We start from the raw sequence: 16,106 nt of genomic DNA, 5'->3' as shown, positions 1-16,106 counted from the left end.
GTGGCGGCCGATATCGGCCAAATACGGGCGATAATCGTTCTGTGGAATAGGGCCTTTAGTCTTTTTTTTTTTTTTTTTTTTTTTTTTTTTTTTTTTTTTTAAACCGGCACAATACTCAAAATTTTCCTTCAGATGACTAGACCTGGATACAGTAAGTATAGCTGCCTTCAGGAGACTGGATCTGGATACAGTAAGTATAGCTGCCTTCAGGAGACTGGACCTGGATACAGTAAGTATAGCTGCCTTCAGGAGACTGGACCTGGATACAGTAAGTATAGCTGCATTTAGGAGAATAGACCTGTGTACAGTAAATATAGCTGATTCCTGTGATGTAATACAATGGTGTGTAGATCTCCTAATACCAGTGATGTAACAAAATGGTGTATAAAGCTGATACCAGTGATAGAGATGAATGGGGTATAGAGCTGATACCAGTAATAGAAAGGTATATACAGCTGTTACCAGTGATGTAATAGAATGGTATATAGAGCTGATACCAGTGATATAATAGAATGGTGTATAGAGCTGGTACTGTACTTATGTTATGCACAAGCCAAAAGGACAGAAATGGCTGCACATCGCACTGTACTTATGTTATACTGCATTCAGTTCCAAGAATAGTTTTAAGGCTGGACAATATTTCCCATATGTAGGGATGTATGAAATAAAGTTCATAATACAGTAGTGTCTGCTGTATGACTGCCGTCTCATTAAACACATGATAAAAGACATGAATGTGTGCTCTTTCATCATTATGTATATATGTATATGCTGTACATGTTCCTGATTCTATTAGACACTTAATTCAGCATTTTCTATACTTTGTTTTTTCATAAGACCAACCCCATAAAAGACCTTTTTTTTTTTTTTTTTTTGGTGGTCAGCTCATAAAGGTTTCCCTGTATATGAACAGTTTAATCGTCAGCTGTCGGCTGATTATTTTAGGTTTGGACTTAGACAATCGATCAGCTGTTGAACATTTCATCAGCTGATTATTGTCTCTATTACACAGAGTGATAATCTGCCTTATTCGGCCAATTATCACTGCATGTAATAAGGCCCTGAAGCTATTTTCACATAACATTGTCTTTTGGCCGTATTTTTGGACCGCCGTCATTTTGAGACAAAAAAGCCATATAGGCAAAGGATAAGTAATGTAATGTATGTACACAGTGACCCCACCAGCAGAATAGTGAGCACAGCTCTGGAGTATAATACAGGATGTAACTCAGGATCAGTACAGGATAAGTAATGTAATGTATGTACACAGTGACTCCACCAGCAGATTGATGAGTGCAGCTCTGGATGAGTACAGGATAAGTGAGGTAGATGAGCTCCATGCATACAGTCTTGTAGTTATGGGTGTCAGCTACTATGAGGTGTTATAGGGGCCGCGCTTACATACTGTGTAGACTCTCCTAGGTGATTTGTATTCATTTGCGCTAACACTTTCTTCCCCTCTGTTATAAATGGAGGGTTCAGGATCCTTACGTGGCAGCATTTATTTTACATCTCATTAACCTAGATGCGGAGTGGCCATAGTGGTGTGTATATATAAGATCTTCCTCAGCTCTGGTGTCTGCAGTCAGCTAGGAGAGGATGGAGGGACGGCTGCTGCACAGATATGTCCCGGGGGGAATTTATCATCTTCTCCACTTCCTCTCCATTATCTGTTAACCTACAAAAAATACAGCTGGAGCCATTGTGGCAGAAAACAGGTTGAACGCCGGCATATGTGATGTATGAAGACATGGTGTATTATCAGAGTCTGCTCCTGGCCTCATGTGCGTTCATGTGCGGAGTGCTTCCACAGGGTGGTGCTGCTTCTTTTCACCCAGAAACTGGGGCATCCTACTCTGACTGCTGGGGAAGTGATTGCGTCATCATGCCATTACTATTAGGAAGTGGTGGAGGGGCACAGATGCCATGGGTGACAACACTGAATGTTTTGGTCTTCATCACCTTCATATATCCGCACTTCCATTTCCAGCCAGTAGGGGCATACACATCAGTATTGTAACTTTATTAGTAGAGATGAGCGAACCTCAAGCATACTTGAGTCCATCCGAACCCGATTGTTCAGCATTTGATTAGCGGTGGCTGCTGAAGTTGGATAAAGCCCTAAGGCTATGTGGAAAACATGGATATAGTCATTGGCTGTATCCATGTTTTCCAGACAACGTTAGAGCTTTATCCAACTTCAGCAATCACTGCTAATCAAATACCGAACGTTCGGGTTCGGATGGACTCGAGCATGCTCCAGGTTCGCTCATCTCTTTTTATTAGTAACAAAGCACTAGTTGATGTGTAGGATTGTTGGGGGGGGTGATATTATAATAAATAAATATATATATATATATATGTATATACATACACACACACACACACATATATATATATATATATATATATATATATATATATATATATATATATTTATTTATTTATTTTTTAAGTTTAACTTAAGTGCTTCTACCTGTATTCCTGACAAGCACTAAAAATCTGCAGATATTCCCGCAGTATATTGAGGTTACAAGATGTCGTCTCTCACAGGGAAGAGTGACTCATGTATTTTTCAGTGTCCAGCGCAGCCTGGCTACAGGGAGTTTACTTGGAGTGATGAGCAGCTCTGTGGTGTGGAGGACGACAGGTCGTCATTGGCACAGGGATAGGATGACACAAGTGTCTGCACTTTAGCGTCCCACTGGTGTTAACACCGAAAGACCTGGAGTAGAATGCCAAGCCACTACTACTACTGGTGCTGCCATGAAGGGCAGCTCCCCTCATAGCTGGTAAAAGCTTTAAAACATTACTGAATAAATAAGTAAAAGCATCACTCTGGAAGGACCATAAATTTACATGGAAACTTGTGAAACTGGTTTCCAATGTTAATTCTAAATGATGCTGCTGTACATTAATAGTGCAAGTCCGCATAACCATGTGTATTCTGCAACTTGTTACATAGAGCACAGTCTGAGACATCATCTACTGCCTCCTATGTAAAAACATATTACTACTATAATACTGCCTCCTATATACAAGAATATAACTACTATAATACTGCCTCCTATATACAAGAATATAACTACTATAATACTGCCTCCTATATACAAGAATATAACTACTATAATACTGCCCCTATATACAAGAATATAACTACTATAATACTGCTCCTATGTACAAGAATATAACTACTATAATACTGCCCCTATATACAAGAATATAACTACAATAATACTGCTCCTATATACAGGAATATAACTACTATAATACTGCTCCCTATATACAAGAATATAACTACTATAATACCCCCCCTATATACAAGAATATAACTACTATAATACCCCCCCTATATACAAGAATATAACTACTATAATACTGCTCCTATATACAAGGATAGAACTACTATAATACTGCTCCTATATACAAGGATAGAACTACTATAATACTGCTCCTATATACAAGAATATAACTACTATAATACCCCCCCTATATACAAGAATATCACTACTATAATACTGCTCCTATATACAAGAATATAACTACTATAATACTGCTCCTATATACAAGGATAGAACTACTATAATACTGCTCCTATATACAAGAATATAACTACTATAATACTACCCCCTATATACAAGAATATAACTACTATAATACTGCTCCTATGTACAAGAATATAACTACTATAATACTGCCCCCTATATACAAGAATATAACTACTATAATACTGCCCCTATATACAAGAATATAACTACTATAATACTGCTCCTATATACAAGAATATAACTACTATAATACTACCCCCTATATACAAGAATATAACTACTATAATACTGCTCCTATGTACAAGAATATAACTACTATAATACTGCCCCCTATATACAAGAATATAACTGGTATTGTACTGCCTGTGCTTGCACTATGTGGGATCTATATGTTATGACCTGTAATTTTGGGCTTTAGAGTCACATGATTTGTTGTCAGGGATAGTTGGTGGGTGCTTTATTTACTCTCCATGTTCCAGTGTTTAGATGGTTCCATTAAAACTGTAAATCCGATCTTTTGTTTTCGTCAGTCACCGGCTCCTCATCTGGTCATTTGTTGTGGTTATCAGCTTTTTGACGGTATAGTTTTTTAAAGTTTTGAAACTTCCCCCCCCCCCCCCCCCCCCCCCCTCCCATGTAGAATGTTTTTTTCCCCCTAAACTCTTTAGTTGAGCCTTTCATATCCGATCTGCCTTATGATATCTCTTTACGATGAGACATCATTACAGCACCATCCGTGTCTGATTTCTGCAGATCTTTCCTTTAAATTCTCATAGTTTTGGAAGTAGAAAAATGTATAATTGGCCCCTGAATTTGGTTCGAGCATTTGCATTTAAAGGTTTATATGGAAATATAACACCCCTGTGTTTCAGTCTAACATTTGGAGAGCTGCAGGCCGCGGCCCGCTGTACCAGAGATGGATGCACAGATATTTCGGGCAGAACGTCCTCCTCACAGCTGGTGCTTTGTGTCCAGTGTGGAGAATCCTCTCTTGTGCTGTCCTTAGAGAAACATGGTCGCTTTCTTCCACATATAGCACCTCTTCTGTCTTCAGTTTGGGTGCGGGTTTTGCAGTGCTGTTCCTTTGAAGTTAATGAAGGTGAATTGTAATGCTGCACACAACCTGAAGGCAGGGGTGGTGCTGTTTTTGAGTAGTAGAAAGTAAGTAGAGCTTTTTATTATACATCAGTCTGTGACCCTTCCCCCTTCTCTTTCCTTAGAGGACAGGAGAAGATGTGTGCAGCAGCTGTGGCCGCCCATGTCTGGTTACATTCTGTTCCTGGCCGTGCACATTCAGTACACGCAGTGATTGCTCTGCAGGACGATGAATCCTTAGGGTATGTGCACACGGAGCAATTCTAGCGGAATTCTGCCCGAATTCCGCCATAAAAAGCGGGCGGGATCCGCGTGTAATTCCGCCCGTGTAAATGCAACATTGCTCTTTCCATAGAGAACAATGGGATTTCCGACTGCCCGTGCACACAGAGTAAATTTCCGTCCGGAATTCCGCGCAGAATCCGCATTCCGCCCAAAGAATGTACATGTCAATTCTTTGGGCGGATTCCGCTAGAGGAATCTTATAGAAGTCAATGGGGTTTGAATTCTGCTGGTAATTCCGCTTGATTTCCGCGCGGATTCCGCTCAAATTCCACTCGAATTCCGCCAGAGCAGAATAGGCGAGGAATTTCAAGCAGAAATTTTTCAGCTACAATTCCTCGAGAATTGCTCAGTGTGCAAGGGCCCTTAAGGGTCACAAGTTAATAGAGAAGTTTAGAAAATGTCATGTGACCCTAGCCATGTGCCTTATTAAGCCTCTGAAGTCCTCACCCGACTTCTCTATGCAGGAAACTGAGGCCTTGTCTGTGATTTCTGTTAGATATACGATAGCATAGGGTGCGGTGGATACAGCCGGATCTCTGATCGGACCTCCGATAGTGACTAATAGATTGCGTGTCCCTGTGCCATGTCGATGCAGCAGAGCTAAGTCACTGATATTGATGATGAATGTGAGATCTACCTACAGATCTATTTCTATAATATTTGTACCAAAAAAAAAAGTCTGTGTGATTTGGGGTCATGTAATATTTAGATTACTTATATCCTGTGTTTATCGTCCCTTGTCTTTGATAGGGCGGACCCCTGTCCCCCTGGACGACATGTTTTGTTGCCGTAGCATCCCAGTGTACACATGCCCCTTCCCACATAGTCTACACCCCACATATATTCTCCCTTTGTACATACCATTGCACCCATATATATGTACATACATACATCCTGCGTGTAAATAAGTACCCCCAACATACATGCATCCCTCCCTCCCATGTAATACCCCCACATACGTATGTACATACATAAACCCACCCATATGCATCAGCTCCAACATATATTTGCATGTACTGTATATACATATATATATATATATATATATATATATATATATATATACACACACACACAAATACCTAAACACCAGACCCTCATACATATCTCTCTAGTATACATACGTACACACCTAAATGCACTCACTTCTGCTCTCACATGTATATTTGTGTGTGTGTGTTTTTGGATACCTGTTGTCAGGGCATGATGGGCTTAGCCACAGCTTACACGTGCAGTCCCAACATATATACATCCCATCCCACATACATGTATACCTCTTAATAATAATTTGTATAATAATTATTTGTATAGTGCCAACAGATTCTGCAGCGCTTACACCCCTTCATCAAGTATAAATCCCATCCCACGTACATGTATACCTCCCCAGCATATATATCCCATACCACATACATTCATATATACATCCCATCCCACATACATATATACCTCCCCAACATATATACATCCCATCCCACATGTATACCTCCCCAACATATACATCCCATACCACAAACATTCATATATATATATCCCATCCCACATACATACTGTATATACATTCCCAGCATATATACATCCCATCCCACATACATGTATACCTCCCCAGCATATATACGTACACACCTAAAAGCAGTCATATGTACATAAGTGCACGTTGATAAATGTAGGAATTGCAGTGTTTTTTGTCTTTTTTTTCTTTTTGCATATTTTGCCAGCAATGGCTTTGTCAGGGATGTCAAATAAACCAAAAAATAAATAAAAAAGAAATGGCCAGTGTAAGAAGTACCCCATCAGTGTCCTCCTCCTGGGCCCAGCCTCCTCTTATTTAGCCAGCAAGGGGGATGGTCGGGAGGATCAGCTTTTTTTCATGGTGCCAAGTTAAACTTGTTTTTTACTGTTTTTCTCTTTCCTTGTATTTTGTTACATTGCTGGGTAACAAGATGTGACTCACTATCCAGTTACATGGCTGAAACACAACAGGATTATTGATGCAGATTGGAGCTTAAAGGGGGGAGAATGGCCCAGACAGTGATGGAGCCTTATACTATATCAGATCACACAGGATAAGGCCGCCATATATTAGACTAAGGGTGGGAAACCTGCAGCCCTTGCAAAACTACAATTCCCATAATGCCTGGACACCTAAAGCTTTGTCTGTCCAGGCATGGTGGGAATTATGGTTTTGAGCGGCTGGAGGTTCCCCATGTCTGTAATACCTGCTGATTTCAGTGGCATCAGCTAGCGTATATGGGGGGCACTACTTGCCCCTCTAACAGCGGATGTCAGGGGACAGAAGGATGAAGTGTACTGTATTGTCAGTTGCATGATGGGAGTTGTAGTTGTTGGATAGGTTGGGGAGCACTGCTATAATGCAAAAAATCTCCTTCAGCATCCTCAATACAATTGAACGAAACTACCCCTTTTACCGACATTGCTCACTGATCAGAACCTCCTGCTGTGAACACCTGAAGGTTCTTCTAATGGTTCTTAAATTTTTTTTATTTTTTTTTTACAGAGAAGGATGGGAAAGCTTTCCATCCAACCTATGAGGAGAAGCTGAAACTGGTGGCTCTACACAAGCAAGTCCTCCTGGGACCGTACAATCCAGATACTTGCCCAGAAGTCGGCTTCTTTGATGTCCTGGGCAATGATAGGAGGTAAGGTGGTAGGTTACAGACTACAAACAGTCCGATCCTACAGTCAGGTCTTAGGGGCCTATTCCACGGAGCAATAATTGGCCGATTATTGCTCGGTGGAATAGAGAAAACGATCATCGTCGATGATCGTGTCATCGGCTGATCGTTTATTTAGGCCCAAACCTAAAATCATTGGTCGCTTCGATTTGAGAAGCAGCATACATTACCTGGCAGGGCTTCTCCTCCATTCTGCCTTCCTCCCGCGGCGCAGCATCAGCTTCAGTGCGGCCTGACTGAGGTGTCAGACCGCTCAGCCAATCACTGGCCGGGACTGCCGCGGCCAGCGATTGGCTGAGTGGTCTGACAGCTCAGTCAGGCCGCTCCGGAGTTAATGCTGTGACGCTTGACCCGGAGAGGAAGATGGAGAGGAGGAGAAGCCCTGCTAGAGGTAATGTATGCTGCAAGGGCTGCAAGGACATCGGTAATGATTGTCAGGCCGTGCAATAGGCCCAGTTTACATCATTGATCAGGCCCTGCTCGGCCCATGGAATAGGACCCTTATTCTCTTCCATATGCAAGTAAGAAAAGAAGGAATAGCTTATATAAAATACAGGTTTATTGGATATGCATTAAAAGTACAACCAGTACCAATGATAGAACTTAAACAATAATAGAAACATTCTCCAGATAAAGTGAAAGAGCGTAAAGTCAGTCTGTATAGTTGTGTCTAGGAATAATCTGCCCAATTCATACAGATATTATTTCCACAAATCCAAACACCTACAGAACAATTCTGACAGCTCTCAACTATCAGCGTGTGATGATACACAGTGATAAATCAGTCTCCTGTCAGTCCAGTACCACAATCATCAGTCCAGACTAGGAGATCATTAGACCATCTTGCCCATTGAAACCATCTTTCCCAACGCGTTTCTGTAACATTCTACATCACATCATCAGGGGTCTTGGGTTAGAGGTAGTTCAATATATGTAAAGGAACGTCGGTCATGTCACAACAACACAGTCTATATAGGCATGTTTAGTACGCCAACAGAATAGTGTGACAGAGTAACAAGTGTTGCCACATACTGTACTCACTGTGCCCCAACGAGAGCGACCCTTGGAATAATGTCTCACTTCACAGGTTTGTGTATGTGGACATATATCCCCTAGGGCAGTAATTTTCAACTTTTTTTGAGCCACGGCACACTTTTTATACTTAAAAAATCCCGGGGCACACCACCAACCAAAATGACACTAAAACAGTACATATTATACATATAGTTAATAATATAGATTCTAAATGTATTTATACTCACTCAGTGTGAAACCTAGGCCTGTTTTCTGCTCCCCCCTGTGCTTCTCTCCACCATACTTCTCCCCCCTACTTCTCTCCTGTGCTTCTCTCTACCATACTTCTCCCCCCTACTTCTCTCCAGTGCTTCTCTCTACCATACTTCTCCCCCGTGCTTCTCTCCCCTCTGCTTCTCTCCTGTGCTTCTCTCCCCCCCTGCTTCTCTCCCCCCTGCTTCTCTCCTGTGCTTCTCTCCCCCCTGCTTCTCTCCCCCCTGCTTCTCTCCCCCCTGCTTCTCTCCCCCCTGCTTCTCTCTCCTGTGCTTCTCTCTCCTGTGCTTCTCTCTCCTGTGCTTCTCTCTCCTGTGCTTCTCTCTCCTGTGCTTCTCTCTCCTGTGCTTCTCTCTCCTGTGCTTCTCTCTCCTGTGCTTCTCTCTCCTGTGCTTCTCTCTCCTGTGCTTCTCTCTCCTGTGCTTCTCTCTCCTGTGCTTCTCTCTCCTGTGCTTCTCTCTCCTGTGCTTCTCTCTCCCGTGCTTCTCTCTCCCGTGCTTCTCTCCCCCGTGCTTCTCTCCCCCCTGCTTCTCTCCCCCCTGCTTCTCTCCCCCCTGCTTCTCTCCCCCCTGCTTCTCTCCCCCCTGCTTCTCTCCCCCCTGCTTCTCTCCCCCCTGCTTCTCTCCCCCCTGCTTCTCTCCCCCCTGCTTCTCTCCCCCCTGCTTCTCTCCCCCCTGCTTCTCTCCCCCCTGCTTCTCTCCCCCTGCTTCTCTCCCCCTGCTTCTCTCCCCCCTGCTTCTCTCCCCCCTGCTTCTCTCCCCCCTGCTTCTCTCCCCCCTGCTTCTCTCCCCCCTGCTTCTCTCCCCCCTGCTTCTCTCCCCCCTGCTTCTCTCCCCCCTGCTTCTCTCCCCCCTGCTTCTCTCCCCCCTGCTTCTCTCCCCCCTGCTTCTCTCCCCCCTGCTTCTCTCCCCCCTGCTTCTCTCCCCCCTGCTTCTCTCCCCCCTGCTTCTCTCCCCCCTGCTTCTCTCCCCCCTGCTTCTCTCCCCCCTGCTTCTCTCCCCCCTGCTTCTCTCCTGTGCTTCTCTCCTGTGCTTCTCTCCTGTGCTTCTCTCCCCCCTGCTTCTCTCCTGTGCTTCTCTCCCCCCTGCTTCTCTCCCCCTTGCTTCTCTCCCCCTTGCTTCTCTCCCCCCTGCTTCTCTCCCCCCTGCTTCTCTCCCCCCTGCTTCTCTCCCCCCTGCTTCTCTCCTGTGCTTCTCTCCCCCCTGCTTCTCTCCCCCCTGCTTCTCTCCTGTGCTTCTCTCCCCCCTGCTTCTCTCCTGTACTTCTCTCCCCCTGCTTCTCTCCTGTACTTCTCTCCCCCCTGCTTCTCTCCTGTACTTCTCTCCCCCCTGCTTCTCTCCTGTACTTCTCTCCCCCCTGCTTCTCTCCTCCCTGCTTCTCTCCTGTACTTCTCTCCCCCCTGCTTCTCTCCTGTGCTTCTCCCCTGTGCTTCTCTCCTGTACTTCTCTCCCCCCTGCTTCTCTCCTGTGCTTCTCCCCTGTGCTTCTCTCCTGTGCTTCTCTCCCCCCTGCTTCTCTCCTGTGCTTCTCTCCACCATACTTCTCCCCCCTGCTTTCTCCTGTGCTTCTCTCCCGTGCTTCTCTCCACCATACTTCTCCCCCCTACTTCTCTCCTGTGCTTCTCTCCCCCATGCTTCTCTCCTGTGCTTCTCTCCCCCATGCTTCTCTCCTGTGCTTCTCTCCACCATACTTCTCTCCCCCATGCTTCTCTCTTCGCTGTTTCTCTCCCCCATCCCCAGGTTTCTCTCCCCCCTTCCTCCTCACCTCCTCCGAGATGGTCGCTGCTGCTGTCTGCCTCACCTACTGGCCGCCCGTAGGGCCCGGACATGCTCCTCCAATCAGCGAAGACCGGGAGCGTGGTGCGCTGCAGTGGGCCGTAGCACACAGTTGATTGGATGCGTGCATCACTGCTCGCAGCAGCGCACCACGCAACCCCTCACATTATAATCCGCAACTGATCGCTGCGCATTGCCGGGGAACAAAACACAGGGGCACCATAGTTTGGGGAACTTTCCCCGCGGCACACTGGTTGAAAATCACTGCCCTAGGGGGTCTAACAAGGCACAGGTGAATGCATTGGCCGTTTTCACAGTATGTGTGCAACCTGGAGATGTGTTCCTGACTTCCATATGCCTATTTTTCTTAGTAGCCTGCAAACGGAAGAGGAGGAGGCACCTTGATGAGAGTAAGACCTGGCTACACCTGGTTTCTCTGTTACCATGAGGAGACACAGCTCTGCAGAGGAGCTGTATACACAAAACAAAAGACTATTTGCACAGTTACCTTATATTAGATAAAATCCTAGTCATTCAGCCTTATAGCTCATCAATAGCACAGATTTGTTACAGTGTGTCAGTTCGGGTGCAATAGTGTCAAGAGGATTACCTAGACTGGATACAATTGTAACAAAGCACAAATCTAAATAAATGGAAGTGCAGAGTATATTACACATTACAAGTTGGAAGACTTTCCCTATTCAAACAAACTTTGTCCTTGCAGGAAAGAATGGGCTGCCCTGGGCAACATGAGCAAGCAAGACGCCATGACGGAGTTTGTTGCCCTGCTGAACAGATGTTGCCACCTGTTCTCTACATACGTCACCTCCCACAAGATAGAGAAAGAAGAGCAAGAGAGAAAGAGGTAACTATCCCGGCCCTTCCCTGCATGTCCCGTATTTTACTACAGTCTGTGGGAGGTGACAGCTGCTGGACTATCAGGTGGCCATAGGAAGGCGTATAAAACCTTTTTAGAAAGACCAGAATAAGGAGTTATTCACACACAGACTAGAAGAAATCTATGACAAAGTCCGAAAGAGTCATCCTTTAATCTGCTGCTATCACTTTCTCATCAGAGCAATTGGTAGAATTTGTATTTTGTTGCTTCCGGTCTTCTGAATTCTTCATTAAAAGGAAGTCCACTGTAATACTGATATGTACCATCCTTCCACCATCTCCTGCTACTGAAACCTGAAAAAAAGTTTACTATGATCTTCTATGTAGAGCATCTCCTCAGTGGCAGCAGTGTCCCTATTGGGAGATGTAAAAAATAGTGACTGAAATAGTACAATTCCCTGTTGTTGTTACTGAGCTCCTTGTAGCATTGGTTCTAAGATCTAATAACAAGCAACAATCTGCTCCTGTTGCTCTGTGGAATAGGAGCGCCGGCAGCAGACTGCTGCTATTTTCTATGGGCTGCCCGTTTGCTCCTCTGCATCGCCCCATGTGATGGAGGCTTTACTGAGGAGTCTGGGAAACTTTAGTAAGTAAACTTGAATAGGTGTGAAATCCAACGTGCACTGTAAAGCATGGTGGAGAGAGCAATTTACTTAAGGCCCTATTCCACAGAACGATTTTCGGCCGATAATCCTCCCATGGAATAGAAGGCAACGATCAGCCGACATCGTTCATGTCTGCTGATCGTTGCAGTCATTTGCTTTTCAACATGTTGAAAAACAAGCGACTGATATAGCAGCGATCTGCTGCCGTGTCCGTGGAATAGGATCGGCGGCGGCAGACCGCCACTATCCTCAATGGGCTGCCCGGACGATCTAGCGATTTCCCGGGCAGCTCCCCACGGCCCCTCCCGCACTCACCCGCTCACTGCCTTGCGTGGAATAGCGGTGGCAGCGAGCGGGGAACGAGGAGCAAACGAGTGCTGAGAGCCTGTCGGCCCGTGGAATAGGGGCTTTAGACTTTGCTTGGACAAGAGGTGGACTGCAGACTCCTGTAGACATTTCCACTAAGTTAGAGTCAAAGATTTAAGGTGTGTTCTAATGTAGTAGAGACAAAGAGCTACAAAGACAGATAGGTATCACCCACGGGACTGGCCATGCATGAAGGCGGAGTGGGTAGAGTATGGGAATCTGGACTTACATATGCTGATTCTACAGGAGAGAAGAGGAAGAAAGGAAAAGGAAGGAAGAAGAGGAGCGACAACGCCTGTTACGGGAGGAGGAGAAGCGGAGGAAAGAGGAGGAGGAGAGGCTGAGGAGGGAGGAAGAGGAGAGGATGCGCGCAGAGGATGAGAGGTTTCGAATGGAGCAGCAGAAGTAAGTACTCCTATCTGTACCACACTTCCTTTACTGGGTTAGAGAAACATGGCTTCCTTCTTCCACAAACAGCCCTTGTGTCTTCTGTCTGCGTGTGGTATTGCAGCTCAGTTCCATTGAAGGGAATGAAGCTAAATTATATTGTCACACACAACCTGAAGACAGGGATGGTGCTGTTTCTTGAAGAAAGCTGCTATGGTTTTTTTTTTCTGGATAACCTCTTTGAAACAACATATAGACATGTCAGCGGCTCTAAACCTGTTGCCAAACTACAACTCATGCCTTAACAACATTTTTTTACAATTAGGGCATGCTGGGAGTTGTAGTTTTGCAACAGCTGCAGCGCTACAGATTGTAGAACACTGTTAGGGGAAGGTGGCCATGGACTCCTCTCTGAGTCATAGTTAAAGACCACAAAGTTGAGCTAAATGGCCACTTTTTAATACTACATTTCCTTTATTATCTGGTTTCTGGCTCTGACTTTCTCACATTAATGGGATTGTCAGTAGTCCTTCATTGTGAATGTCTGATGTCAGGATGTAGGGACAGCAGAATCCTCCTCCTCCAGTCCACCTTTAGCATTGCAGACACATTTCATCTTAAGGTTTAAGGTTTGCTCAACAAGGGGATATCTGAGCCGGATTCTGCATTGTCTGAAAAACTTGTTTACATCTCCTCTTCTCCCACAGGCAGCAAATCATGGCTGCCCTGAACTCACAGACTGCGGTCCAGTTTCAGCAGTACGCAGCACAGCAATATCCGGGGAACTTTGAGCAGCAGCAGATCCTGATCCGGCAGCTTCAGGAGCAGCACTACCAGCAGTACATGCAGCAGCTATACCAGGTGCAGCTTGCTCAGCAGCAGGTATGTCCTCATCATTGTAGAATTATGGAGGGTTTGCTGAATTGGTTGTGTTGTATTTATCAACAGACTATAAGGGGAGATTTATCCAAGGGTGTAAAATGTACATTGGTGTAAGCTGCCCACAGCAACCAGTCACAGCTCAGCTTTCAGCTCTGGTAAAATAAATGAGCTGTAGTTGGTTGCTGTAGGCAGTTTACACCAGTGTATATTTTACACCCTTGGATAAATCTGGGCTTATATGTGTATATCAGGAATGGGGAAACTTCGCCCCTTCATCTGTTTCTATACTCTTCATCTGTTGCTAAACTACAATTCCCATCATACCTGGACAGTCAAAGCAAGTGCTTTAGCTGTGCAGGCATGATGGTAATTGCAGCGTTGCAACAGCAGAAAGGATGAAGGTTTCCCATTGCTTAGGTACATAATTGTTGGCCGATTACAGATTATCCTTCTGCTAGATTTGCTTATTACACGACTCAATTATGCAGCCCTTGCCGATGAAAGTGTTTAAGTGTAAAATAAAGATGTATACTTGCCTCTCCAGGCTCCTCTGGTGTCCTCCTGTCTGTTCTGCTGACCGCCACTGGCACTTCCGAAGACATCTCTGAAGTGACAGGCCACTCAGCGAGTGATTGGCTGAGCATCCTGTCAGTGGCTGCAGTCAGCAGAGAAAAGCAAAGGGGACACCTGGGAGTTTAGAAAAGGTATGTATACATCTTTATTATTTTATCCAGTCGTCAGCCATCGGGCATGCATCACTATTAAACATAGCAATGCACGGCCAATGGTGGATGATTTTTTAAGGGGCCTTAGATCTTGTTCCATGTTCCCGCTGTCAGGTCAGCCTGAAATATTGGTTAGGAGCTTTGTGGTTCTCACACCATCTTTCTTTTTTTTAAAGTGAACAGCCTCATATATGTAACCAGAAATGTACTCTTTCACAATCATCCTCTTAAACATTATATGATGTCTTCCTTTTTAGGCTGCCCTACAGAAACAACAAGAGGCGCTGTCAGCAGGTACCAGCTCCCCAGTAAGTTCTCCAGCCAAGATGAATATGGGGAGCATTGTGGGCTCTGGAGAGACCCCCTCAGTTAATGGACAAACTCACCCGCACATAGATAGCACAGAGACAGAGCTGGAAGCCGACCCCCTAGAAGATATGCTGGAGAATGGGCCGAAAGGTGCGTCCCTGTAGAGATCAATGCACTGTGTTTGTCGGATATGATGTGTAGACAAAATTGGGCAGATATAAAATGGCAAACTACTTCCAGGACTTCCATCACATTTATTGTGGATGCGACGTTTACACTTCAGTTAGTAAAGGACTGTAGCGTGTGTGCAACTCCTTGTACCAAACTTTTGGTGCCTTAAAGTAAGCCAATAGCTGGGTTATGCTTGCACTACACAGCGTAAAGAGCCACCGGATATATCATAGACCCTGCTGCATTCTTAGACTATCTAGTGTAGTGGCTTTCAGCTATGGCAAAAACATGGCATGCTAGGACTCATAATGTTGCAATGGTTGTGGAACACCGGTTTAACCTAAGTTTGTGCCGTCTGTGTATGTGTGTGTGTGTGTATGTATATATATATATATATATATATATATATATATATATATATATATATATATATATTACACACGACACAGTTAATCTGTCCCATGCACCAATGGAGGTATGTCCATGGATCTTCTGGCGTGTACTCCTGGTAAACTCATACCTTATCTGGTAAAGTTCTTATTCCTGCCAGAGCTAGAAATCCCTGCACAGCTATAGCTTATTGTCATCAGCTGACATTTTTTTTTTTTCTTCTCACCAGAGTCCACGCCGGTCATTGCAGCTCCTTCCATGTGGACAAGACCCCAAATAAAAGACTTCAAAGAGAAGATCAGGCAGGACGCGGACTCTGTCATCACTGTGGGGAGAGGAGAGGTGGTCACTGTCCGGGTCCCCACACACGAGGAGGGTTCCTATCTTTTCTGGGAGTTTGCCACAGATAACTTTGACATTGGTTTTGGGGTTTACTTTGAATGGACAGACTCCCCAAATACTGCTGTGAGTGTTCACGTCAGCGAATCCAGCGAGGATGAGGAGGAGGATGAAGGTTCGTCACTACATAATTTGTGTGAACTGTCCTGTTCTCATACAGTATCTTAACATGCCATGTTGCAGGATCTCCAGGTCTTCCGGGTACTCTGAATGGTCCACTTAAATGGGTTTGTCTGAATGTGGGGGACCCCACTGGTCACAGGAGCTGGGGTTTCTTTCCCCTAATTGAACAG

The 16,106-nt window shown here is 44.8% G+C and overlaps 1 protein-coding gene across 1 annotated transcript in view; it reads left to right on the top strand.

Annotated features, from left to right (window-relative positions):
- The window catches only part of ACBD3 (acyl-CoA binding domain containing 3), a 36,660-nt gene that overhangs the window by 17,023 nt on the left and 3,531 nt on the right, over positions 1–16,106 (top strand). Inside the window, exons 2-7 of the mRNA XM_069954977.1 lie at positions 7,444–7,585; positions 11,407–11,547; positions 12,797–12,955; positions 13,645–13,819; positions 14,802–15,003; positions 15,644–15,928. Of these exons, the coding sequence (XP_069811078.1) occupies positions 7,444–7,585; positions 11,407–11,547; positions 12,797–12,955; positions 13,645–13,819; positions 14,802–15,003; positions 15,644–15,928 (1,104 nt within the window). The remainder of the gene's footprint in view (positions 1–7,443; positions 7,586–11,406; positions 11,548–12,796; positions 12,956–13,644; positions 13,820–14,801; positions 15,004–15,643; positions 15,929–16,106) is intronic.

The sequence above is a fragment of the Dendropsophus ebraccatus genome, chromosome 15, assembly GCF_027789765.1.
Source record: "Dendropsophus ebraccatus isolate aDenEbr1 chromosome 15, aDenEbr1.pat, whole genome shotgun sequence".
NCBI classification, from domain to species: Eukaryota; Metazoa; Chordata; class Amphibia; order Anura; family Hylidae; genus Dendropsophus; species Dendropsophus ebraccatus.
This window is presented reverse-complemented; position numbering and strand designations above follow the sequence as displayed.